General features: G+C 49.1%; 1 protein-coding gene across 1 annotated transcript; it reads left to right on the forward strand.

Moving 5' to 3' along the window:
• The first annotated feature begins 2,676 nt into the window (after window positions 1-2,676).
• Window positions 2,677-16,967, forward strand: Itm2c (integral membrane protein 2C). Its single transcript, XM_021167394.1, has 6 exons — window positions 2,677-2,950; window positions 11,245-11,385; window positions 13,461-13,649; window positions 14,695-14,805; window positions 15,272-15,422; window positions 15,825-16,967. Exons 1-6 carry the CDS (start codon window positions 2,825-2,827, stop codon window positions 15,914-15,916), a joined length of 810 nt encoding a protein of 269 aa, XP_021023053.1. The 5' UTR covers window positions 2,677-2,824; the 3' UTR covers window positions 15,917-16,967.
• Window positions 16,968-25,574: the final 8,607 nt, after the last annotated feature.

Below are 25,574 nucleotides of genomic sequence, written 5' to 3' on the forward strand. Positions count from 1 at the left end.
AGATTCTAAGAAATGTAACATTATAGTCACCATTGCAAAGGGAACAAACCGTTTGCCTGTGGTCTTTCTAGCTTTCTGGTACTGAAGGTATAGAGCAGTGATGTCAGTGTGACTGTCTCCTGACACTGCTGCAAACCAGTCTTCTGGTGAGATTATGAAGCTTGTGTGAGGGGGACCCTGTGTCCAGATTGATGCAGGTAGAGATCTGATCTATCTCCAGGCAGCCACCATATCCCCCTTTCTAAAGCCTTTTCACTAAAATCGTTCAGAGCCGCACAGCTCCCTCTGCAGATAAGCTCCGAGTCCAAATGGCAAATGAAAAGTTAGAGCTGCCTAGTTTTGGCCAGGGACTGAACACAGTCATCTGTCAATAAATTGAAAGCTACATATCACAAAATGAGAAGTTCCCAAGAAAGTGCCCCATAGTGACTTGTCCAGGCGTTGACTGACAACTGGGGCCAGAATGGCTGTGGTGGCATTTTTGTGGTAGCTTCAATCCAAACATCCCCGTATTCTGGAATCTAGAAACAAATTGTGGAATACACTAGAATGTTACACAGTGAGAATGACCGGGCTTACAATTCCCACCAGGGGAAAGACTCCCACAATCCTAGTGTTCAGGATCCAAATGCACACACAAAAGTCACATACCATGGGCTTCATGTGTTGAAGTGTGTGTGTGTGTGTGTGTGTGTGTGTGTGTTTCATAATCAAGGCTCATAACGTGCAGGAAGTGAGCACGGTAGTTATACTTGGGTCACAAGCTGTGACAGATAGAAAGATGATGGTCTGTGGGTCTGCTAATGTTGTCCTGTCTCTTCATCGGGTGCCTTGCTAAAACAGCCTCTAAGGAAACTCAGAAAGCCACACACAGCAACAGAAATATCTGGAAAACGCATCACTAGTGAATGTTCACTAGTGCGAACTTACTCAAATTACAGTGGTGCGTGAGGCAGACTGGAGAGAAGAGTAGGGTCTTGTTTACTGAGGATTCTCCACAACGCAGACACTAGGAGTGACCAGCTGCATCATCACAGCTTCTTTCTGGGACAGCCCAGAAGACATCAGGGAAGGGAAATCATCATAGCGGGCAAGACTTCAGGCAGCGCACTAGGCTGTACTTTTTGTTTGGGAAGAGAAATGTCCAGATATGCGCTTGTTCACTGGCTCATGGGCTGTAGCCAATGGATTGTCTGGACAGTGAGGGATTTGGGAAGTGCATGATGGAAAATTAGTGAGAAAAAACATCTGGGGAAGAATTATGTGGTTAGATCTCTACAGAAAGGCAAAGGATGTGACATGCCTGTGTACTATGTAATGCTCATCCAAAGGTGACTTCAGCAGGGGAGGAGTCCAGTAATCCAGTAGACAGATGGCCTGATCTGTGAACAGTCAGCCTCTTTCCCCAGCCATCCCTGTCATTGTCCAATGGGCCTATGAACAAGCAGCCATGGCAATAGAGATGGAAACTATACCTGGACTGGCAATATGGACTTCCACTCATCGAAGTGATCTGGTAACAGCTGCAGCTGAGTGCCAGATCTGCCACACCAGCAGTGACCATCATTGGCCACCATTCCCTGAGTTGGCCAGCCAGCACCCTGGTGGCAGGTCACCTACATGGGACCACTTCTTTCATAGAAAGGGTAGTGCTTAGTCCTTAGCAGAGAAAGCATCTACTCTGGGAATGGATTTGCCTTTCCTGCATGTAATGCATCTCTCTATTCTCTCAATTCCTGCAGTGCCAGTGGCCTTCGCACCATTTACATCTTTTACCATTATTCATTTTACCATTTATATTCTACTGCCTTAAGCTATGTATCTCCTGGACTGCCTGGTTCATACAAGATCTAAACCGATACAATGGTCTAGTGTCTAAGGCAACTCTGTCCAAGCCGTGACAGGTAGGAGAGGGCAGCAGAGCCTACTGGACTGTCCTCAATATGCCAGCAGAATGCCCGGCCCCCCATTACCAGCACCTTTGTAGAACTGACGCCAGGCTCGGTGCTATCACAGCCTGGATTAGGGACAGCGAGGAGAGATCTAGGACTTTGTTGTCAAGAGATGGCCCTGCAACATAAATCTCGGCTTCTTCCTAATACCCGGTGATAAACTGCAGGAGCAGAGTCGTGACTGGAACCCAAAACCTCTGGCCCAGCCCCTGTAATTCTTGTCATTATTTTCCAGTCACGATTCCGCTCCTGCAAGGTATTGTAGGTCTTGTGCACCTCAAGTTACCCACCTCCACTCCCTGAAGGTTTTGCAGGATGAAGAATAAAGAGGCATGGTGGAGAATGAAGGAGGTGGGGATGGATTTAGAATTCAGGATGAGAGGCAAGCAGTTAGGCGCCTGGAGTTGATGCCCCTTTCCAGCCTAACACATGTTGGAGGAGGAAAGCTTAGAACAGTTAGTTACTCTGCATCTTCTCTCAACATAATCAAAGATATCGAGGAGGAGGGAGATGCAGTTTGTTAGAAGCACGTTGCCAGGCAACGTCGTGTTTAAACTACATGTGAGGATGCTAGTCATGGGCAGGGAGAAGGAAGGGGCCCAAGCTCTTGCGCGACGACTGAATGAATGAATATAAGCAAGAGGTGGAAGGAAATCTCAGCATTCTTCAGCTACAGTGCTGCGCGGTGCAGTTTGGCGCAGGCGTCAGGTCCTTCCGTGGAAGGCGGGGCGGGACGCGTTCGGGGCGGGGATAGAGGCGAGGACTCCGGAGCCATCCAAACTTCCGGTGCCTGCAGCGCAGCAAGAAGCAGGCATTGCGATCGAGGTTGCACTGGCAGGGGCTGCAGGGAGCAGGCGCAGGTCAACGCAGCCATGGTGAAGATAAGTTTCCAGCCCGCGGTAGCGGGCATCAAGGCTGATAAAGCGGACAAAGCAGCAGCGTCTGGTCCGGCCTCCGCATCTGCCCCGGCCGCGGAGATCCTGCTGACGCCGGCGAGGGTGAGAGGCTCTGGGTCTCAGATGGGGGCGGGGCAGGGGTGGGGGTCATCGAGGGACCTAGGCATTCCCCAGCGGCCGCCACGACCAGCGGTACCTCGGAGTCACGAGCGGAAGCGGGATGAGAGGTCTGAAAAGGCTGCTCCATCCGCATCTGGGAAAGGGTCTCAGGACCTTCCCGACAGCGGTAGTCGAAAGCAGAACTGGTCCTTAAGTGGGAACGCACACAGGGTCTCTTCCAAATGTGGGGGCTTCTGGGCGCGAAGTTCCAAGATAAGGGAAGGTGGCGGGCCCATGAAAGTTTGGGGGATGTTGGTGAAGGTTTGCGTCTGGTTCCAATCAAGGGGCAGGGGCTGGGAAGCCAGTCCCCGAGTGGGGGAGGGGAGGAGGGTTGAACGTAGTTTCCCCCAGAGCGGGGCCGGGCAGGGGGGAGGTGATGAGGCCTGATTGGTTGGGGAATTTGGTTGGGGAATCTCTGGTTAGTAACAAAAGGGAGGTGCCATTATTTTGGTCCTCAAATGGGGTCTGTGGTGGGTGGAGGTTACTGTTGGAACTGGCAGACCTAAGTGATGAGCTTTCTCCCATTTCACACCTGCGGGTCCTGCATCTTTGCTTCCTTCTCTGGCTTCCAGCTACGTTGCTACCATCTGCTGAGTGGGCTTCTTACTGCCCCAGTGCTCTAGACATCCCTATAGTCACTCAGTTGGCTTTGTGTGGACTGGCCTTGGTGTGCCCCGCCTTCCCCTGGCTGAGGGGATCCAGGTCATTTCCGCCATGGAAAACTATGCTATGTGGAGTGTGTCGGGGAGGACTCGTGGCAGTCACTGACTGGAAGGACTGGTGACTGAAAAGCGGACCCAGCCGAGTTTCATTTTGCTTCAGTAAGGGTGTTTTCATGGCCACTGTCACACGCCCCCCAGCGGTCCTGGGGCGCACCAAGCCGGGCCTTTCTATCCAGAGTGAACCTAAAAAAGCCCCTTCCACTTCCTCCTCCCGGATGAAGTTTTGAAGCTCTGATTCTGCCTTTGCCCGGGCATATATGAGGAACTCGTGGGGAATGATCTGGAAGAGGGGATCATGCAGTGGGCCAGTCTGAGCAGAGACGGTGACTCGGAGGGATGCCAGGGACTCAGGCAGCTCTGTTCTAGTCACTACAGCACCGAGCAGTTCAGACACCAACAAGAATTCATTGGCCAACCAGGTGGGGGGTTGAAGGGTGTCTGAAGCCTAGGTGGAGAGGGACACCCCATTCTTGACTTTGGTTTGCAGTTTGAAAAGTTTGCCCTGGGGTTAAGTTTGCTTTATTACTTCCACGAAGGTCCCTCCTCTCTTCTTCTTAGTCTGGATATGGGGGCCCAGGAACTGGTAAGTGGCAGATTGTCTGTTCTCTGGTACCCAGTGAAGATATAGAACTGGAACCCAGCTGCCTAAACCCATGGGTCTAAGGGTGATCTAAGGAGCAGGAAGGACTGACTTGAACAACTCAGGAATATCATTATCGCCCCCTTAAGAAGGAAGTCCCAGCAGAGTCAACGTTGACAGGGCACACGCTAGGGCAGCTGGCTGATGGATGGTGTCGGATAGCAGGGCTGAGCCCAAGGGTGAAGAAATTACAGTTTTTCTCATTAGCCTTGGAAGACTTGGTTATATAAGTATAGGCAATAATGTGACAGTATACAGATTAACACAAAACACATACTAATAACGAAGAAACCAGACAGAGACTATGAGCCTCGAAGGACCAGGCAATTGATTTTTATGTAGTAGAAGAGATCAGAGGGGACGTGAGGTGCCCCAGAAACAAAAGAGGTTTTATTATACAAGCAAAACTTCCCCAGCAACAGCCCTCTAAAGACCAATGTCTGTCTCCGTGGGCCAAATGCTCAACCTTCAAGCTCTTCTTCTGTTGAAAAGAGCTTTCCTTCATAGTTGGGGGGTGGTGGTGGCTGCCTGCCTGCATCCCTGAAATAGCTGTTTACATATTTTTTTTAGTCCCCGTGAGGATACTTTTTCACCACTATTCACATCCCTACCCCTTCTCGGTAGCCATTTCTGAATAGGCAGAATGTTTGACAGTGGCCAGTTTTGTTCTCTGCCACCAGTACAATGTGAGCGATAACCATCGTCCAACTTCCTGCTTTTATCAGACTCTCGAAGCTAAGCAGCTCGTCCTGCCCTCCCCCAGCGTAAAATGGAAATATCAACTTTGTCTTGCCATGCGTGCTGTTAGTTATGGCCTAGGGCCTGCTGAGCCGCCACCCTTATCACCATTGGGTAGTAAGGAGCTCAGGGAAGCAGACTTGGCAGTCAGGAGGAGGGATTGAAATACCTACAGAACCGCTTATTGGCTAAGTCACACGACACAGCTTGCCCAAGGTCTGAGCTGGTGTGAAGGGGCCTTTGGTGGTGTGTGCTGGCTTTGCCTAGCCCAGCTGCAGCTAGGACCTTGTAAGACAGTTCATTTCTGCAAGTCTCTTCTTGCTCTACAATACTGCCAGGCATATTTCCTCTTACCCAGTGCCTGGCTTGGCAGTAAGAATGGGCAGAGACCCGTTATACAGCTGTAGTTCAAGACAGAACGTGAGCCATTGTCAGGGCACTGAGATACAAGCCAAGAAGCTAGGGGGATAGGCAATTTCAGCAGAGGCCTGGGAGCTGTTTTATGCAAGGTCTCTTGAATTTAGAGGTTCTCTTTTAACTGGGAATGACCCTGGAGTCCCTCCTGGGTTTTCTGTCTGACTACCCTGTGATTCCCCAGAAGGAAACAGATGACAGCATTGGGCTATTGCCAACCTGTGTCCTGGCCTGGTGTGTGTGTGTGTGTGTGTGTGTGTGTGTGTGTGTGTGTGTGTGTGTGTGTGGTGGGGGTAAGGGAAGGCTGCAGCTGGCCAACCTTCTTCAGGGCCTGCCCCTAGTTCTGGGCAAATACTGAAATAAGATTTGTCCCCTAGACCTGAGACTGGAAGGAAGTTCCTAGGAAAACTGGGTAAGGGATGAAGTTGGGGAGCCAGCTGGGCTTACAGTGACCCAACATCCCACGTGTTAGAAGGTGATGAGGAACCTGCAGCCCCCCTCCCCCATGGCCCCTGGTGGGAAGCTAGTCACCGAAGCCTGTGTTCAACACCTCTCCTACCCCTGCATCCCCCACCCCCAACCCCCACTTCAGCATGCAATCAAGTGGCTACCCCCCATTCTCATCCCTCGTCCCATTAGCCGTCTGTACACACATACGTTCACATAGACAGGCCCTGGGGGTGGGGGCAGGGCGTAAGAAGCAAACACATTAAATTCAGTAATCTCAGCTCTGTCATTTTCTCATTGACATTTGTCTTTCATTAATGGCCCTTGAGTATCCCCCTCCCTCAGCCCAAATACCTGTAGATCAGATTTCACTCGTGTGTGTGTGTGTGTGTGTGTGTGTGTGTGTGTGTGTGTCCCCATGTCCGTGTCCTCAGGTTCTTGGTAGGAGGACCTGCACGGAGAGGATCTGTCTCTTGTGGGCTAGGAGAGCTGGTTTGCCTGCCTAGGCTATAATGACCTTCAAAGAGGCAGCCTAGCCCCATCCATGTCTCACATTCTCTCTCTCTATCTTATCTCTCTCTCTCTCTCTCCCTCTCCCTCTTCTTCTCTCTCTCTCCCCCTCCCCCTCCCCCTCTCCCTCTCTCTCTCACTCACTATGGTTCCTTATCCTTTCTGTTTTCCCCTGGCTCCACTCTTCAAGGCTGTCAGAAGGCTGCCAATGAGGAGGAGTTTCTCTTCCAAAGGAAAAATGTTTATGATTAAAAGCTCAGCCCCACAGCTGGGCTTTCCCCTCTGTCCTGGGAGGTTCCAGTTCTCTCTCTCTTTCTGAGAGCTTCTCCCGGCCTTGTTTCTTTCTGCTTCAAATCTTTTCTGAGCCCGTGTTTTCTGGAGAAGCCTGGGCTGTCCAGGATGGAGGAGGAGAGAGAATTCTGGGTGCAGCCAAATACAGTGATCTACATAGCTACAACCTGCCCCCAGGATGCCTCAGGCTGGTGCGGGTGAGGGTGGGAGGGATCACTAATGGGAAATCCTTGGCTCTGTGTGGCACATACTCAGGTGAGGTGATGTCATTGCTTTTTGGCCACTGTGCACTGTCTGGGACAGAAGGCATTTGCCAGCCTTCCACCCCCAGCAAGGTCTTACTCAGTCTGTAGGTCTAACATGCACATACACACAAACACACGCGCGTGCGTGCACGCACTGACGCCCTTTGGCATCCTTGCCTATGTGAATTGCATCCTGCAGCCTAGGAAAGAAAAGATGCCAAGGATAGGAATGGGGTGGGGAGCACTTCAAAGTCTGCCTGTGTCTTTGTCCTTCCCTGCCTCCTACTGAGTAGCCTGTAATTGTAGCATAATCCGTGCTTTTTTTTTTTTTTCCTCCTTTTTCTCTTTCTTTTTGGCCTTGTTACTGAGGAATGGTAGCTAGAGAGCTGTCATCCTTTGGGCTGTATCTCATCGAGCTGTGTTTCAGTTGGTGGTTTCCTATGCATTCTGTCCCTGGCTTTGCTAACCATCTCGTGAGCACCGTTGAGAGCCCTAGTAAAACCTGAAGGCTGAGACCCAGGGCCCTTTCAGGTCCCCAGATGTCTGCCTTGCATGCTTAACTTGAGTGTGCAGAGAGGCAGTTTGCTCAGAGGGCCTGTTGCCTTAGAAACAGTATGCACCATCCTCCCACTTTCTAAAGGGAAGTTCTCCCAATCCCTGGCTGTTGGTAACCATTCCATGGGGGAGGGGGAGCAATATTTCTCTGCTCTCCAGCAGGACAGTGAGTAGCCAGAGTGGAGGTTATCCCCTCAGGAAGGCAGACTAGCTATCCACCCACCTTCACTGCTGCCCCACAATCCTCAGACCCCAAAGGTCTCAGATTGCAAGAGGTCAGAGCCTGTGATGGCCCCCTAGTGGGAAACAGTAAGGAAAGGCAAGTAAGCCTTGGCTTTGACTATGTCTCACAGGCAAAAGCAGTGCTAGGACCTTCTGTCCTCAAGAGGGGACATCCTAGATTTCCTTGCCAACCTCACTTCCAGCCTTACTGCTCCATCCTGTGCTTCTGAGGGTTGGGTTCACCCGGCTGGAGTGTTGGCTGGGTAGCAAGCCAGTGGAGCCCCCAGCTTTGTGCCTGGGGGTTGTCAGTAGAGCCAGAGCCATGGTTAGCGTAGGGAAGATTTAGTTTTTCCCCTCTGAGGACTTTGATAATTTTAGACAATGAAGTGAACTGACAGGAAACAGATCGACAGGAAGAACAAACTACATTTTGTATACGAATCAATGCAGGAGCCATATACAAAAATCTAAGACTTAAAGAAAAGGCCAGATAGCTGAATATACATTGTATAATGAACTGTGGAAGAAACAGGGGCTTGAGGCTGCTGTCGAGGGGGCCATGCTGGTTGTGGAGTGCTGATAACGCACAGGGCAAGATTAACATCTGCCAAGAGTGTTTCCCAGCTAATGATTGCCTCTGGGGAGACTACTGGGGCAAGCTGTGTGTCTGTGTCTGAGGGACAGGACCTCGGGGCACTCCTCGGATACAGATGGACGCCAGTTCCTTTCACACACACACACACAAAACAAAACAAAACAAAACAAAACAAAACAAAACAAAACAAAACAAAAACCAAGCTTTCAGAAGGAGCTCAGATCTGCAGAGGGCTGCACTTTCTCTATAACTAACAGGGAACCCATCACAAAATATATTTAGCGTGGACTATTTTGATCTCCCTAATTATTCTGCCACTCAGTGTGTACAGTTACCACCCCAGCTGGATAAGGTGAGGAGATCCCCAGTCAAGGGTCCTGGCCAGAGCTATGTATGACCTCTTTTCTGCACCCGGGGTCATTGCAGTCTCAACTCCTGCTTGCCATGTCTTTGTGGGCCTTTCCCACCACCCTTCGAGAAGCCTCTGTGCCCGGCACGGAGCTCCCCAGGCTAGCAGAAGTTGGCGGCTGGTGCAAGGCTGGAAGTCCTCAGCTTGGCCGTGATTTTTATGTGTCTAGTAGGCTCTGACTTGCAGTTTGCTTGGGCTCCCTCCCCCAATCCTGTTTCATTTCCTCAGTGGCTCTTCCAAGCTAGCTTTTCTGGTTTTCCAGAAGCACGAGAGCAAAAGAACAGCCACCGTGCAGCCTCAACAGCTGGCCGCAGGGATGGCCCTAAAGGGAAGGCCTGCCCCACAGATCTGCTATTTTTACCCCATACTTTGTCCTCTACAAAGGGCTTTCAGGTTCATTGTCTCTTTTAATCCCTGGTGGCTCATCACCTCAGATAACCTCAGGATGAATGTTCTGTTGTGGGGGGCTGTGGTGCATCTCTACTCTAGAGCCAGTGGCTTCACCAACCCCTAGAAACAGTGTGGCTTGTTCATGGAAGGGAGTCTGGCCATTGATGCCACCTCACAGGACCTATTGCAGAGTGCAGTTGCAAAGCCACTGCAGTCCCCTGCCCCTCTGGCTAACAACTGTCCTTGACCAGTTGTCTAAAGGCCAGACCTAGGAGAGAGGTACAAAGTGGCCAAGGTTTGATCTTGTGTGTGTGGGAGGGGAGAGGGGTGTCTCCACTACGGATATGGGAACCCAAGTCATTTTCTGTCCTTTTCTTAGAGGTTGGGTTGGAGAGTGAGTGCCAAACACTGGGGAATCAGACTCTCTTATAGGGTTCACCCCTACTCCCAAAGCCCAACGATCCCTTTGCTGTGCTGAGATAAAGATAAAGATGTGTCTTGGGTAACTAGACAGAGCTCCCAACGTCTCTAGAATGAAAGAGAGAGAAGTAAGATCAGTGTCTGGCTGGAAGTGGAGGAGGGGTCAATCACCTGCTTATTTAAGGCCTGTGGAGAAATTTCCTTCCCCAATATGCTTCACCTTCTCAAGGCTGGGGAGTTCTGTGGATATTGACATTTGACCTCTCTTGGCCATGTCTGAACAGTATAGAACAGGGGAAGTGGTGGGCACTAGAGCAGAGGAAGGAACAAGCCTGGGGACATCTGTAGCATCAGCAAGAATAGATAAGGGCCAGCCTGGGCTATGGTGAGAGAAAGGAGGTCATGCAGAGAGATAGTCAAGAAGTGGCCCTCAAGTCCAGTTCCAGGCAAAGTCCACACACACCATCCACCCACGCAGACCTGCATGGCCTGACCCCACAGAGGAACAGTTGAGCACAGTAGACTGCAGGCCCATGGCTACTTGGTTAGAGATTAGCATCAGGCCCACATCCTCTGGGCCTCCCAGAGCCCCTGCCTCCCACAGTCAGTGACCAGCTTGGTCGAGCACAGCAACTTCCACACCCATCTGTGTTTGGCTAATTTCCCCTTGTCAGCCTGATTAGATTGAGACACACTTGGGGGTGTTAATAAAGCATATCTTTGCATGTGTTTGTGAAGGTTTTCCCAGAGACGGAAAGCGGAGGGGGAGAGACCCACCCTGAATGTGGGCTGCACTGTCCTTTGGGCTGACGTCCCAGACTGAATAAAAAGGAGAGCGGAGGACGCTGGCTGAGTGCCAGCATCCACCAGCCTGCCACTTGATCTCCCCCTGTGAGCATGTGCTGTGTAAGTCCACGCCGGGGTGGACTGTGAGCTAAAACAAACCCTTCCTCCAGCTTACCAGGGGTCACAGCAATGAGAAATGTAACTAATACACACGCCCCCATCACCCGCGTCCTCATCCTGGTCCATCCTGTGCCTCCAGCTGAAGGGTTAGGTCATGTCATTCTCTAGCTGTGCTCGTCCTTGGCTTCCTTTTGCCTATGACAGTGGCACCTCCCTACCAGATGCATCCTGGTTCCCATGAACTCCTTGGTCTAATGCCATCACCTAGACCATCCCATATGCCCTGTTTTATGTTTGAATGACTAGAGTAGTGGTTCTCAACCTTCCTAATGCTGTGACCCTTTGAGTCAGTTCCTCAAGTCGTGGTGACCCCAACCATAAAATTATTCTTGTTGCTACTTTGTAATTATAATTTCACGACTGCTATGATTTATGATGTATAAATATTTTGGGAGATAGGGGTTTGCCAAAGGAATGGAGAGCCACAGCTGGAGAACTGCTAGAGAGGGTAGTCAGGCTTGTCTAAGAACGGGATCTAAATTTGGGCTGATTGTTTGGAGTTTCCAGGCAAATCTCTTATTTCTCTCTAACAGAAACTTGGGCAAGACCATCTGTATTGTCCTTCTGGCCCCCCACCGCCATCCCCAGGGGATAAATTTACTTAGAGGAGGAGGAATTCAGAAGAGTGGTCCCCTCTGAGGCATCTCATTGACCATAGTGCTTCTGTCCACAGGAGGAACGCCCCCCTCGCCACCGCTCCCGGAAAGGGGGCTCCGTGGGCGGCGTGTGCTACCTGTCCATGGGCATGGTTGTATTGCTCATGGGCCTTGTGTTTGCCTCGGTCTACATCTACAGGTACTTCTTCCTTGCTCAGGTGAGGAGCCAGGCAGATGGGTGGGGAAGGGGTGGCTCCGAGACAAGGGGAGAGGAGGTCTGCTGAGGGTGTGGAAGCAGTGGGGAGCCAGAGCCCGAGGCCCCCATGAAAAGAGACAGTAAGAATCCCTAACCCAGGCATGCCCAGAGAACAGCCCTCATTCCTTCCCAGTGTCCCCTTGCCTGAGCTCAGGCTACCTCGGCCACAGCACTTAACTCTGGAGAGCCAAGCAAGGATCCAGGTGACTGCACCCAGGCACCCCCATCCCTATCCTACCAGTGACCAGTGTCACTCTGAAGCATTGTCACCAGGGTCTCTTAGGTCCAATAGAGAAGTTGGAAGTTTACGATTCTCTCTGGGGCTCAGACTTCAAAGATGGCCTAACTATTCCTGGCATGGACATTTGGGTTTGAGCCCTGGGCAGGTTACACTTGGTTCACTATGACCTGCTTCCGGGAATGGTAGGTCTACAAAAGAGCTCATTTGTCTCCCCTAACATACACCCACTAGAGATCTAGACTTAAAGCTGGACTGCCCAGAGCTGGGGAAAAGGGAGGGTCACCGTACTTGAATACTGAACTCGGTTAAGTAAGTAGCTTGAGAGATTAACCATGAATGTATCAACAGGGAATTTCAGAGTGACTAAAGGCTGAAGTTTCCAGTCATTGTGGACCCAACTGACCCCCCCCACATCTCTTAAGCATTTAACGTCACCCAGTTTTTTCCACAGTAGAAATTACCTGAGAGATTGTGCTCTGTGGGGCTTTCCCCTGCAGACCTCAGTTCCCATGTTTCTCTCACCTTAGGAACTTCCTGGAAAGCATGGCTGCTACACCTTCCAGGCTAGCCCTTTGCCAGGCATCTCCGCTCTCTGGTGCGGGACCCTTACCTAGCCTTCTCCTGTACCGACACTGCTCTGTCTCCTCTCCTCCCAGACCCTAACTGTGCTTTCATAGGGTTCCCCACCCTTTCCAGGCAGCGTGGGTGTTCCCAGACTGTCCCTGGGTCAGTGTGAATAGTCAGGTCTGCAGTTGGCCTGACAGTAACGTCCAGTCTGCCCCGGCATCTGGTCTACCTCGGGCTTCCTCAAGCCCTCAAGGCCCCACTGTGGCCAGAATGTTTCATTATCCCAGCAGAATTTCTTCTCAGACTAAGAAGAGGGAGTTCTGTCTGTTACATGTCCCATAGTCCTTGCGAGCCTCTGGGTCCCTGGGGAAGACCCAGTGGGCACAGTGGTGGCCCCGTCCGTCACTCAGGTCTCACCAGTGGCAGCATCTTGTTTCCCTGGATGATGGCAAAGATGTCCACTGGATGGGGGCAGTGCATGGTATTGTGTGGGGCCTCCATGCCAGGAGTAGTGTGAGATTTATCCATGGGAGGAGAATGGAGACGGCTCTTTGCCTTCTGAACTTATTATTTTCTGTTTTTTTTTTTTTTTTTTTTTTTTTGAGACAGGAATTTTTCCTGTGTAGCCCTGGCTGTCCTTAAACTAGCTCTACCAGGCTGGCCTCAAACTCAGAGATCCGTCTGCCTGTACCTCCTAAGTGCTGGGATTAAAAGCATGCGCTATACCTCCTGGCTCCCACCTTATCTTTTATCCATGTGTCTGCAGGTGGCCACCCCTGGTGGTGTCCCACAGGCCCAGCCTGTCCATCCTTTGGCTTGTCCCTCCTGCCTACTCAAGTGTCCTATAGGGTCTGTCATTCTTTCTATCTATAGAACTAGTGGGTCGTCTTCTTATTTGCCTGGACATTTCACAGAAGACTTTGAGGCCAGGGGACCTTTGGAGTCATTATGCTTTACAGATAGGAAAACTGAGGCTCCAAGAGACCTTCTGCCTAGGAACCTGTTTATCCTGTCCTCCATTTGTAAGGCTGAAGTTCCGTTTCCAAGTCCCAGCCTACCTCCTCACTAGCAGCTCTGGGCTCTGCTCTACCTTCCTTTCTGTTCTCCATCTCTGAGAAAGTCTTATACCCACCCTTCTCCCTTCCTAGGTCTGAAGTAGGCAGAGTGCCATGTGGTCATGCATGTCACTACCCTGGGTGACCATCTGTCTCTCCCCTCACCTTGTGCAGCTGGCCCGAGATAACTTCTTCCACTGTGGTGTGCTCTACGAAGACTCCCTGTCCTCCCAGATCCGGACTCGACTGGAGCTGGAAGAGGATGTGAAGATCTATCTTGAGGAGAATTATGAACGTATTAATGTCCCTGTGCCCCAGTTTGGTGGTGGGGACCCTGCAGATATCATCCATGACTTCCAGCGGGTGAGACTGACTTGGGGTGTCCAGATGCTGGCTGGGATCTGGGGCAGGGCAGTAGAGAATGTTCTGGGGACCCAGAGCAAGGAGCATGAACACAAAGAATCCTGGGCTGTGTATAAACTGTGCAGCAGGTATCTTTGGTCACCTTGACTGGCCTTCAGATACTGCTTTTATTCTGAAGGCAGCATGGTTTGTTATTGTCAAGGATAGAGTGGGATAAGGGTGGACTGCTTTGCCCTAGGCTGTCTGACGTTACAGGTGTTGGCTGTCACCGTGAGGCCAAGGGTCCTGTGTCTGCCCTCATTTGTACACCCTCCATCAGAGCATGCAATTGAGTGAGAGTCTTGTTTGTGTGGCACCACCCAGATCGAAGTTGGGCTCCCTGCCAAGCACTGCGGAAGGTTCCACCTTGGTTATTTTTTTGTTTTTTTTTTCTCCAGTCAATTCCTTCCTTCCCCCATGAGGTCACCACTCTCATCTCTGGCTACTTTAAGATCAGTGAGACATAGGTCCTAGCCTTCTTTCCTAGGCCGTCGCCCTCCACAGCCTGTGTCTGTGTTAGCCTGCTCTACCTTGGGTATTCTGCAGCAGTGGCCCCTGGAACCTGGGCTATAGCATTTCTCCCTGAGGAGGCCACACTTGATGCGAGGGAACTTGCTGGGAGGTAGCGGGTGGCCAGGAACATTGGCCCTGTGTCCCACAAAGGTCATTTCTCCCCTAGGATAGCTACACCTCGCCATTTTGATGAAATTCGTAGCGGGGATATGATCATGTACTCTTACCCTTACCTACCTCTGCAAACCCCAGAAAGATCACCCGAAGCAATGGAGGCATTGGACAAACACCCAGTGTGCTCTCACCTGTTCCGTGGCACCTCCACCAACCTGGGGAGGAACAGGAGGGGGTGCTCATAGCCAAATGTCCATGGTGCTGACCTTGGGGGGATGCTACTTCTGAGGTCCCAGACTCCATTGATGGCATGGTGGGAATAGGGCCTCTGTTGGCTGAAAGCCTTCCACAGAGACTGACGACTATCCCCTCCCCTCAGGGTCTCACTGCCTACCACGACATCTCCCTAGACAAGTGCTACGTCATCGAGCTCAACACCACCATCGTGCTACCCCCACGAAACTTCTGGGAGCTCCTCATGAACGTGAAGGTGGGCAGCGTCTTGTCCCTACCTGTCCCCAGGAGGCTAAGCCTGAAGAGGGAGTCTGGGACATTATCCCTGTCCCCAGGGGATTACTTCTCCCCCATTCTCTACGCACATCCCCAGAATCACCTCTCCTTTCCCTCTCCCCAACTCCCAGAATGCCAAGTGAGGCTTCCTTAGCACACAGGTTCATGCTTGGGGTCAGTAGTGAGGGGAGGGGGTGCAGGACCTATCACCGGGAGCACTTACTAGGAGCACATCCCTTAAGGTGGGAGGCCAGACATGCACATATACCAGAGCTCAGCACAGTTGTAGGACAGGCTCCGGCCTCGGGTATCAGAGGCCCTCTGGAAGTGAGAAGGTGGTGTGGTGGGGAGATAGTCATTTCAGAGAGAGAGAGCAGGGATGTGTGGCAGTGGGAGGGCCATGGTGCTGACCCTGTGCTTTGAACCTCCCCTCCCCGACTTTGCAGAGAGGGACCTACCTCCCACAGACGTACATCATCCAGGAGGAGATGGTGGTGACAGAGCATGTCCGCGACAAGGAGGCTCTGGGTTCCTTCATCTACCACCTGTGCAACGGGAAGGACACCTACCGGCTGCGGCGCCGGTCTACCCGGAGGCGTGAGTGACAGATTTGTCCCAGGCTGGCTCCAGACCCCAGCCAGCCTTTGACAGTACCTAGCCTGGCCTCAACAGCAGCTATAACCTAACTATAGTGAATGTCAACCAAGAACTAAGACCTGCCAGGCATTGCTTTACTTAGCGTTGTCATTACTATCATTATATGTATTTCTGTGCGATATAAGGGAAACTGAGGCACAGAGGCTAAAGTAGCATCCTGAAGGTTTTACTGTAGGGACATGACGGGCACAGTTTGAGCCTGACCTAGGCGCTCCCTCTACCTAATAGTGCTATTTCTGGGTGTCACCTCCTGGGTCTACCCCACTTGCCTCGCTAGGTCCCTCTGTTCCTCTCAGGCGGAGGCTGGAGACATGCCTGACCGGGACTTTTCTTTTTCCCCAGGGATCAACAAGCGTGGGGCCAAGAACTGCAACGCCATCCGCCACTTCGAGAATACATTTGTGGTGGAGACGCTCATCTGTGGGGTGGTGTGAGGCCTTCCCTCCAGGCTCACCCCTGCCCTCTTCTTTCTCCTTCTGGCCTCTCTCTGGCCCTCCTCCTCCCTTTGCTTAGCTTGTACCTTGGGCACTTTTCCATAGATGTGACATGTCTCACCTATCCTTCCCAGCCCGCCCTCCTCCCTGTACCAGGGCTGTGATCTCTCGGGGCCTCTGCCTCTGCTGATCTTTCAGGCAGGAGGCGGGAGGGGACAGTCGCCCAAGATGGTTTCTCTAACTCATTATTTTAAGTCATCTCCCCAGTGGCTGGGCCAAGGGGAAGGACTAAAGGGAGGGGCTGGACATGTGGAAGCCTGGGGCAGGGGCAGGGGCGTGATGGAGTTTAGCATGAGGCTCACAAACAGCCCCCACACTTGGGGAAGCCCTGAAAGACTTTTTTCCTTGCATAGCACACTTCCCCTGTCCTCCTGGTTCTTAGGCCTGGGTATGGACTAAGAATGGGGAAATGTGTCCTGGGTTGGACCCATCAGAGCACAAGAGAAGGTGGCTATCCTGGGGTCTTCCCAGGACTCCTGTCAGTGCCTTCAGCCCACCAGCAGGAGCCTGGAGTTAGAGGGTGGGATGAGTCTGCCAAGCACAATTGTCCTCTGAGTGGAACCAAAGAAATGAGGAGCCGGGCCACCCTGGTCTGGCGCCTGGGAACACAGGGGCAGGTGGGTATAGAAGTCACCGGCTGTGAGCTGCAGGCCCTGGGCAGTGGATAGAGCCCATGCCTTCCTACATGTCAGGGCTACTGTGAATGATGGAAGCAGGAGGGAGAGCCACCTGGTACTTTCGTCCCTGCCTCCTCTTCTGTTCTGGATCTCTCCCCTCTGTCCAGGGGCTTGTGATGTTTTCTCCTGCATGTTTTTACTGATGTTCGTGCTGGCTGCCCTCAGCCCTGAGCCTGGGAGAGGCTTTGGTGCCTCGGGTCAGACTTGGGTGCTCCGTGGTGGTGGAGCCCTTAAATGCTTTGTATATTTTCTCTATTAGATCTCTTTTCAGAAGTGTCTGTAGAAAATTAAAAAAACAACAAAAAAAACCAAAACCTCTTATAATTCTGACTTTGGCCCTGGTGTTGTGGCTAAATAGTGGCATCTTATGGGTTGGGGAGGGTGCTCTGAGGACAAAGTGGTGGGAGTGGTGGGCAGGGAGAAGCTAACATACAGTGGCATTCCCTGGGTCACCAAGGAAGTGTGGGGTGTCCCCTCTATTGTCTTCTCTGATCCCCTGGACTGAGCCAATTAGCTAGTGTTCACATTCTGTTGCTGGAAGAACCCACAGAGCTTTAGGGAACTGCCCAAGGTCAAGCTGCTTTTAAGTTTGGGTAAAGCACCCTGCGGCATGCTTTGTGACAAATGACATCATTATTGCATGCCCTTAGGCACAAGGACAGTATCATATTCTATACTCTGTCTAGGCAATTAGTAATTGTTCTTGGTGGATCTGAAATAGTCACAGGGTCATGTTCTCCAAGGAAGGAGGCTAGGGCCTTAGTTAAGTGGGCACAGGAGGTAGAATTCAGTCGAGCCCTGAGATTGAGGGTGGGTGGAGTCTCACCCCCCCACACACACACCCCTGGTGCTGTGCACAGTGTAGGACAGGCCCCAGCCTCGGTATCAAAGGGCCTCTGGGAGCAAGAGCCACAAGAGGTTCAGATTCATGCAGACACCTTATCTGGAACCTCATGCAAGATTTGCTTTGCTTCCATTCTTTATGTAATGCAGTCTGCTAAAGTGCTTGCCAGGTTCGTTCTTGAACTTGACCCATTCAGTTCTTGGAAGAAAGTAAACACAGGAAAAGGCAGATAAATCTGGCAAGCGTTGAAGAGCCACCCTTCACATCAGAGCATGACAAGCAGCAGACGTTCAGGAGTCTGCAGTGGCAAAGGACAAGATAAGTGGGGCGCAATGGGGGACCCAGAGTTGACTTAAATTACAGAAAAGTTTAATACACAGTTTAGCATGGCATTTCAAGTTAGTGGGTTATTTTATTTTTTATTTATTTTATTTTTTTTTTTTGTTTTTTTTTTTAGTGTGTTATTTTAAATGAAACAACTGATGAGCCATTTTGACCAAACAAACCTGAATCCAACCTCCTAGGATAAAATTGATTCTGAATACATAAAATAATTGCCAGTGTTTGAAAAGAAAACAATTAAAAGTGATATAAGCACCACCCCTCCCAGTTAGAATTAATGATTCATATATTAAAAAGTCTATCACGGCTTATAAACAGCAATCTCAGGGAACATAATGATCAAGCAGAATGTAGAAGGGCTATTTTCCTTAATATTCAAAGTTCGTTTGTTTTTCTCAAATACCCAATAGGGGTTTAGCAAAGAGTCTGAGCAGGCAATTTACAGGTTGAGACGTTTAACTATGGCTGTGAAGAACACGGGACAGAACTAGAGAGGACATTTTTACCCTTCAGGTCAGGGTTGGCGTTTTCATTTAGGGTGGCCGTGTGTATTGTGAAGCGTTCGTTACATACAGAATACCTGACATTCCTGAGTCGCTACCAATAAGAAAATGAAACTTACTGCGTGTTGTGCATTTAGAAGCCCACCAGACTTACCCCTAAACAATTGACATGCTAATGGTTAAGCAGAGTATGGTGGCTCAGGCCTCTAATTCCAGCACTGGGGAGGTGGAGGCAGCAGGATATTCCTTAAGTTCGAGACCAGCCTGGTCTACATAGTGAGTTCCAAGACAGCCAGGGCTATGTAGAGAGATGGAGTCTCAAAAAATGAATATGCTAATGCTAATAAGTAATTTTTCTTCAGATGTCCACAACCCAGAATGTTGAGTATGTGAGGGTGGATGGGTGGGTGTGTGTCCAAGGAGGGCATCAATGCCCTAGAGCTGGAGTCAGACATGGCTGTGAGGTGTCTACCATGAGTGTCCAAGTTCAAGCTCATGTCCTCTGTAAGAGCAAATACACACCCAGCAAGCCATCTCTCAAGCCCAACTAAGTAATGCATCGAAAGTGCTCTGAGGCTTAACTTGCAGAAAATCAATTAGGTTTACATAAATAAGTGCAGGACCTAGCCTCTAGTCAAGTAGTCAAGGCTACTAGCCATGTTCCGACCACAGATGAGGAAGACAGTGACAGACCCCACTGGGTCTTACCCCATTGCAGTTCTGCACACTGTGCCCCCTTTCCTCTCTATGGGAATCCCTGGACCCCAGCTCTCCAAGATGGTGCTCTGAGGACTGCGCTTCATTTAATGTCCTTCCTGTTGATGTTGGTGTCATAGATTTAGGCTTTGGAGAACAAGCTGACAGCTGAGTCTGGTGATGTATGTGGCTTGCCAGGTGAGCTAGTGGGCTGAAGAACTACGTCCCTGTGCAGTAATCGCTTGCTCATGCTTTGTGTTCTGCTGTGGAAACTTGGCTGGGGCTGGACATCCAAGATCCAACATCCAGCCTCCATGGGCTTCAGGCCCCTGATCGTTATTACTCTGCCCTAGCACCTTGGTAGCTCCTCAGTTGAGCTATGAGAGAACGGAAGCAGAAGCCACCAGTCTTTAAGGGCTGGGGTCAGGAGTTCCAGCCTATGACTTGATAGTTTGTTTTTTGTGTGTGTGAATAAAGGCAAGTCATAAAACCTGCTCAGGTTCAAAGGGAGTGGAAGTGATTCTCTTCCAGAGGCAAGGAAGGTATCCAGGCCAAGAGCCAGAAAGGCAAGAAACTGTGGCATTCTATATTAGGAGAGTCCCTTATCATCTCAGCCCCTGTCCTCCATGGTACCAACATCTTAGGACCCTGTGGGGGTTATTCAAGATGTGAACTAATACACAGGCACATGTACTAGATAGTTTTATGTCAACTTGACACAAGCTAAGGTCATCTGAGAGAAGAAAACCTTAATAAGAAGATGATTCCATGAGATCGGGCTGTGGGCCAGCCTATAGAGCATTTTCTTCTTAGTGATTGATGGGAGGAGGACCCAGTCCATTTTGCCTGGTGGTCCTGGGTTCTGTAAGAAAGCAGGCTGAGCAAGCTATGGGAAGCAAGCCTGTAAGCAGCATTCCTCCATGACCTCTGTATCAGCTCCTGCCTAAAGGGTCCTGCGGTGTGTGAGTTCCTGTCCTGACTTCCTTTGGTGATGAACAGTGATGGGCAGTGTAAGCCAAATAAATCCTTTCCTCTCCGAGTTGCTTTGGTCATGGTGTTTCATCACAGCAATGAAGACCCCAAGAGAGCACACTTAATCCAAAGTCAGTCTTGAAAACACATCAACTTCCCACATATAAAAATAACTTTTATAGAAACTTACCAGTTCTGGTAATCCCTTTTCTTGAGTTTCTTCATGAACGAACCACTTATCTAAGAGCCTTTACTACGGTTTTTGTTTGAATTTATGCAAATAGCCACAAAATACCGTCAGTTTTTTCCTCTGACTCAATTGTGCCCTCAATACTATATTTCTCAGACCCAACTATATTGGTGGATGTAGTCTTCAATTCGTAATTACCGTTCTACAGTTTGTTATATTCAGTCTACTGTATGAATATAAAACTTAAACTTTTAACAATGACTTTTGGGCCTCTTTCTGAATTTTTACTACTAGAGTGCCTTCATAAATATTTTTTTAAACATTTCACTTTTATTATTAGAAATGTTCATGTGTGCTTGCTTGCATGTGTGCGTATGTGTGTTTATACAGAAGAAGTTAGCTGGAGTTAGAAGCAATGTGAGCTTCCCAAAATGGGTGCCACGAACTGAGCTCAGGTCCTCTAGAAAAGTAATTGGTGCTTCGATGAGCCACCTCACCAGCTTCCTAGTGAACACTCTGATGGGACCTCTGGTGTGTCTGCTCAGGGCTTCTCCCTTACACACAGTGAGAGGTGGAGTCTGGCTCACACAGTGAGAACATCCTCGTCTCACACAGATTCTGGCCAGGTTCTTGTTTGTAGGAGTCAGCCAACGTGCATTCTCAGCTGCTCTGCTGAGACATGTCACTCAGTTGCCGTGCTTGCCCAGGCTGAATGCTGACAATCCTTGATATATTTTGCCAAGGCGTTGAGAGCAAAAGAGTTTTTTCATGATGAGTTTAAATTCATCTCCCTAAAGACCAGGAGAGAGTATGGGGTGACTGCTGCATCTCAGATTCCCTTTCCCATAAGACTGCTTGTATTCTTCAGCCTGTCTTATGGGCTGTTTTGCTTTCTCATTAGCTGGTGGGCATTCTTAATATAGTTTGTGCCATTTTATATTCTGTCATCAATGGGCGGCTTAATCTCTTACCCCAGTTTGTGGTTTGTCGCTTGCCTTCCTTGCGGTCTCATCTATGAATAGAAATGATTCACCCTACTGCAGTCAGAGTTATCCATATTCTACTTAAACTTGTTACATCTTATTTCAGAAATCCATTCCCAAATTAACAGACATAATCCTACTGTTTGCTTTTGAGCATTTGAGTTCTGTATTTTATTTTATTTTTCTATGTATACAGGCATTTATGTACTTTATAGGTACATGGAGAGGCCAGAGATTAATGTCAACTGTGTCCCTGAATCACTTTCTGTGTTGTTATTGTGGTGGTGGTGATGGTGATGATGATGTGGGGCTGGCTCCAATTTTCAATGTAGCTGAGGATGACCTTGGATTTTGGCTCCTCCTGCCTTTATCTCTCAAGAGTTGGGATTACAGGTATCCATGCCTGGTTTACATCGTGCTGGGGATTGAACCCTGAGCTTTGCACATGGTGGACAACCACCTGATAAATGAGCTACATCCTCAGCCCTCTACCTTATTATTTTCTATTTATTTATTTATTTGGAGACAGGATTTCTTTTATTTTTAAGATTTATTTATTTATTATATGTAAGTACGCTGTAGCTGTCTTCAGACACTCCAGAAAAGGGCATCAGATCTCGTTACGGGTGGTTGTGAGCCACCATGTGGTTGCTGGGATTTGAACTCAGGACCTTCGGAAGAGCAGTCAGTGCTCTTACGTGCTGAGCCATCTCTCCATTTAAACCCTGAAGCTTGTCAGTTCAGATAGAGTAGCTTGGCCAGTAATCCCCAGAGATACTCCTGTCTTTGCCTCCCTAGCAGTGGAGTTACAGACAGGTACCACCATGCCCAGATTTTAATGTGGATGCAGGGATCGAACTCATGTCCTCACGCTCACTCAGCAATCATTCTACTGACTGTGCCCTCTCGGCAGCTCCACATTTTATAGCTCTTTAACTCTCTGGATGGACTGGAGAGATGGCTCAGCTGTTGGGAGTGCTTGCTGCTCTTTCAGAGGACCTGAGTTCAGATCCCAGCACCCACATCAGGTGGCTCACAACCTTCTGTAACTGTGGTCCAAGGGGGTCTTAAGCTCACCTCTGGCCTCTGCAGGCATCCACACACCTAGCATACTCAGACGCAGAACCCTACATGTAAACAGAAACAAATATTTAAAAGTATATATATATATATATATATATATATATATATATATATGTCCACCCCCTGGAATTTATTCTTTGGTGTGGTACACAGGGATAAGTGTACATTCTGAGTTTTCCTCTGTTTTGTTTCTTTCCCCACAGAGCTACAGTCATGTCTTCATGGGTCAAGTCTCCATATGCATACGATCCATTCTGGAACTTTCTACTCTGGGTCTATCATTTGAGCTATGAGCTGTTCTGAGAACAAGTCTGGCTTTCTGCTGGGGTGAGCTCCCTGTATTGATTTTCTCTAGCACCCCAGTGCCTTTTTGTGACACTTTTATCTTCATATACATTTAAAAATGAAAGATCAATTTCAAGATTTCTCCATTTCTCTAGTGGGCTTGTATTAAATCTATAGCTCTACCAAGGGAGAGTTGAAATTGTGATTTCATTATCAACAGGCCACTTAATTTTTAATTTTTTGGCTTTCTATATTTTTCCAGAATAGTTTCCGGCTTTCCCATGTGGAGTTCTAACAAAGCTTTCATTTAGTAGCTTGATTCCTAAGTTTTTTACATTTATTATTATTAATATATATAAATTATTGTTATGGTTTATAAAATGTAATCTGCATTATAGTATTGACCCAGCAAGCATATGTCTGTCTGTCTGTTTTCCTCTTTCTTTCTTTCTTTCTCTCTCTCTCTCTCTCCCCCTCTCTCCCTCTCTCTCCCCCTCTCCCTCTCTCTCTCTCTCTCTCTTTCTTTCTTTCTTTCTTTCTTTCTTTCCTTCTCTCTCCTTCCTTCCTTCCTTCCTTCCTTCCTTCCTTCCTTCCTTCCTTCCTTCCTTCTTTTTGGTTTTTAGAGATAGGATTTCTCTATATAGGCCTGGCTGTCCTGGCTCTCACTCTGTAGACCAGGCTGGCCTCAGAGATCTTCCTGCCTCTGCCTCCTGAGTGCTGAGATTAAAGGTGTGCCACCACCAGTTGCCTGTGTTTCTTAGTCTAAGAAATATATGCCATTCTCTTGATTATGAATAAATTTTGTTTTCATTTCTCTTTTGGGCAGTTTATTTCACTGTGGAGTTGAAGATCAAATTCTTGTGCTTGCTAGGCAAACACTCTCATGTTAAATCACACCTTCAGCTCTGAGATATATATCTTTCTCCTAAGCCTGACACACCAACAGAGGCTCAGGCACCGTGGTAACAGCCCCAAGAACAAGGCTCTTGACTTTAAAGGTACTTACCTTGGGTCTAATTTTTCAGATGTTAGAAGAATGTTCTTTTTTTCCCAAAGTGTTTTTGGATTTTGTTCTTTTGAAAATCAGTGACTAGCAATGAGTTATTTTTATCAATTTCTTTTCTGTATCAATTTATTGACTTACTCTGTTGACTCCCATATGAATCATTGATTTGGCCATTGTGCGTCTGGATGCTTCTGAACTATTCCATTCCATTTCCGGTGCTTTCTTTAGGAGCTGTGGCTATGAGTGCATTAGTGCCCCTGGTATATAATATTCTCTTCTCATAGAGTCCTTGTTGGGGTTCTGGGTTGAGGTTTGGCAGGTCTCATAGGCTGAGTTGGGGGAATTGGTTTTATGATTCTTTGCCAGGAGGGAAAAACAAACCAACCAACCACTGTCCCCTCACATATGTACAAACCCTTCTTGACCAGCCCTGGCACTAAAGGAACAATCCGACAGCATAAAATTCTCAAATGTGATGCCTTTGTTTGACCCAAAAATTTCACAGCTGGGAAACTTCATTGCATCCTATGGCTGTCACCTGACAAGCATATGCAAACAGACACACAAGAAGAGCATTTACTGTTGCAATGACAAGAGAATGAAAACAGCCCCTCGTTTAGAAATGAGGTTTTCACAAAAGGTATGTTTTGTTCCTATACAAAGAGGTAGACTTAATCTCTGCTGATTTCTCCAGAATTGGTAATTAGGACAAAGTGCTGGCAGGTGTGTGTGCCTGTGTCCGCGTATGTCTCCCATTTGTGAATTTTAAGATGGGCACCTGCTGTTTCTGAATGGGTGCTGAAAGCCTCAGTGACCTCTGGAGAACAGAGCTGACAGCAAGTTGTAGTACTCTCTATCTTTCCACGCCTTGTTATAATTTCATGCTTGTCTCTGTACACCTGCCCCTGGACTGGAGGAAGCCTGCTGGCAGAGATGCCCTCCCTTTCAACCAACTCAAACTTCACTATATTTCCCTCTGGCCCTTGAATTCTGCCACTGTCCCAGAAAGGAAGCCTTGCATTCAGCCCAGGTTTGCCCAAAAGAATAGAGCAGTTGGAAATGTTAAGTTGACATAAATAGGAGGCTGCTGTAACCTCAAGTAAGTGTTACCTTGGAAACCAGAGCCTGGGTGGTCTCCATGGAAACCATTCTCAGCCTTCAGCCTGAAGGAGTTACCACCCACTGGTGCTGGAGTCTTGCTTATCAGAGACCTCAGATCCTTGACAAATTCTTAGGAAATAATGGTAGCATAGTCCCTGCCCACCCTAAGATTGCCTGTTGTAGACACCACCTGTCTTCTGCCTGGGATGAAATAGCCTCCTTTGAGGCCATAATACTCTCACAGAGAAGCATAGCACAAACACAAGAGACCATCCAAGCCAGCGTTTGTGCTGTTCCCTGGGTGAGAAGAGACTCCATATTTGGAAGTCCAGGGTTTACTCTAAATCCCAGGTGTGGTTGAACAGTTAGTTGTATTGGGCTAATACTCCCTCTGAGCTCAATTTGCCCATCTATGAAATGGAGGCTTTAGACTAAGTTATTCTGAAGGTCATTTCCAGCTTTAATAACATTATTTGCACATGCCCTGACCTTCCCAGGAAGGAGAGATCAAACAGCAACTAGAGAAGGCTTCCTGGGGTCCCCCTGAGCTCTAAAGCTTTAGGGGAAGACTGCCCCCAGGAGGCAGGGGTGAGGACTTAGATAGGGATGGGGGAGGAGAGGAGTGAGCCCTCCGGGACCAGACAATAGAGGGCACAGAAACATAGCACGTCCTAGGACCCTCCAATGCAGAAGTCCCCAAGGATGGACTTGGAGACTGAAAGGGAGGTTGAGTCCAGGGCTAAGAGTCAGAAGGGTGAAGCTGGGTGTGGTGGCGCACGCCTTTAATCCCAGCCCTTGGGAGGCAGAGGCAGGTGGATTTCTGAGTTCGAGGCCAGCCTAGTCTACAAAGTGAGTTCCAGGACAGCCAGAGCTAAACAGAAAAACCCTGTCCAAAAAAAAAAAAAAAAAAAAAAAT

Source organism: Mus caroli, chromosome 1 (genome assembly GCF_900094665.2).
Source record: "Mus caroli chromosome 1, CAROLI_EIJ_v1.1, whole genome shotgun sequence".
Taxonomy (NCBI): domain Eukaryota; kingdom Metazoa; phylum Chordata; class Mammalia; order Rodentia; family Muridae; genus Mus; species Mus caroli.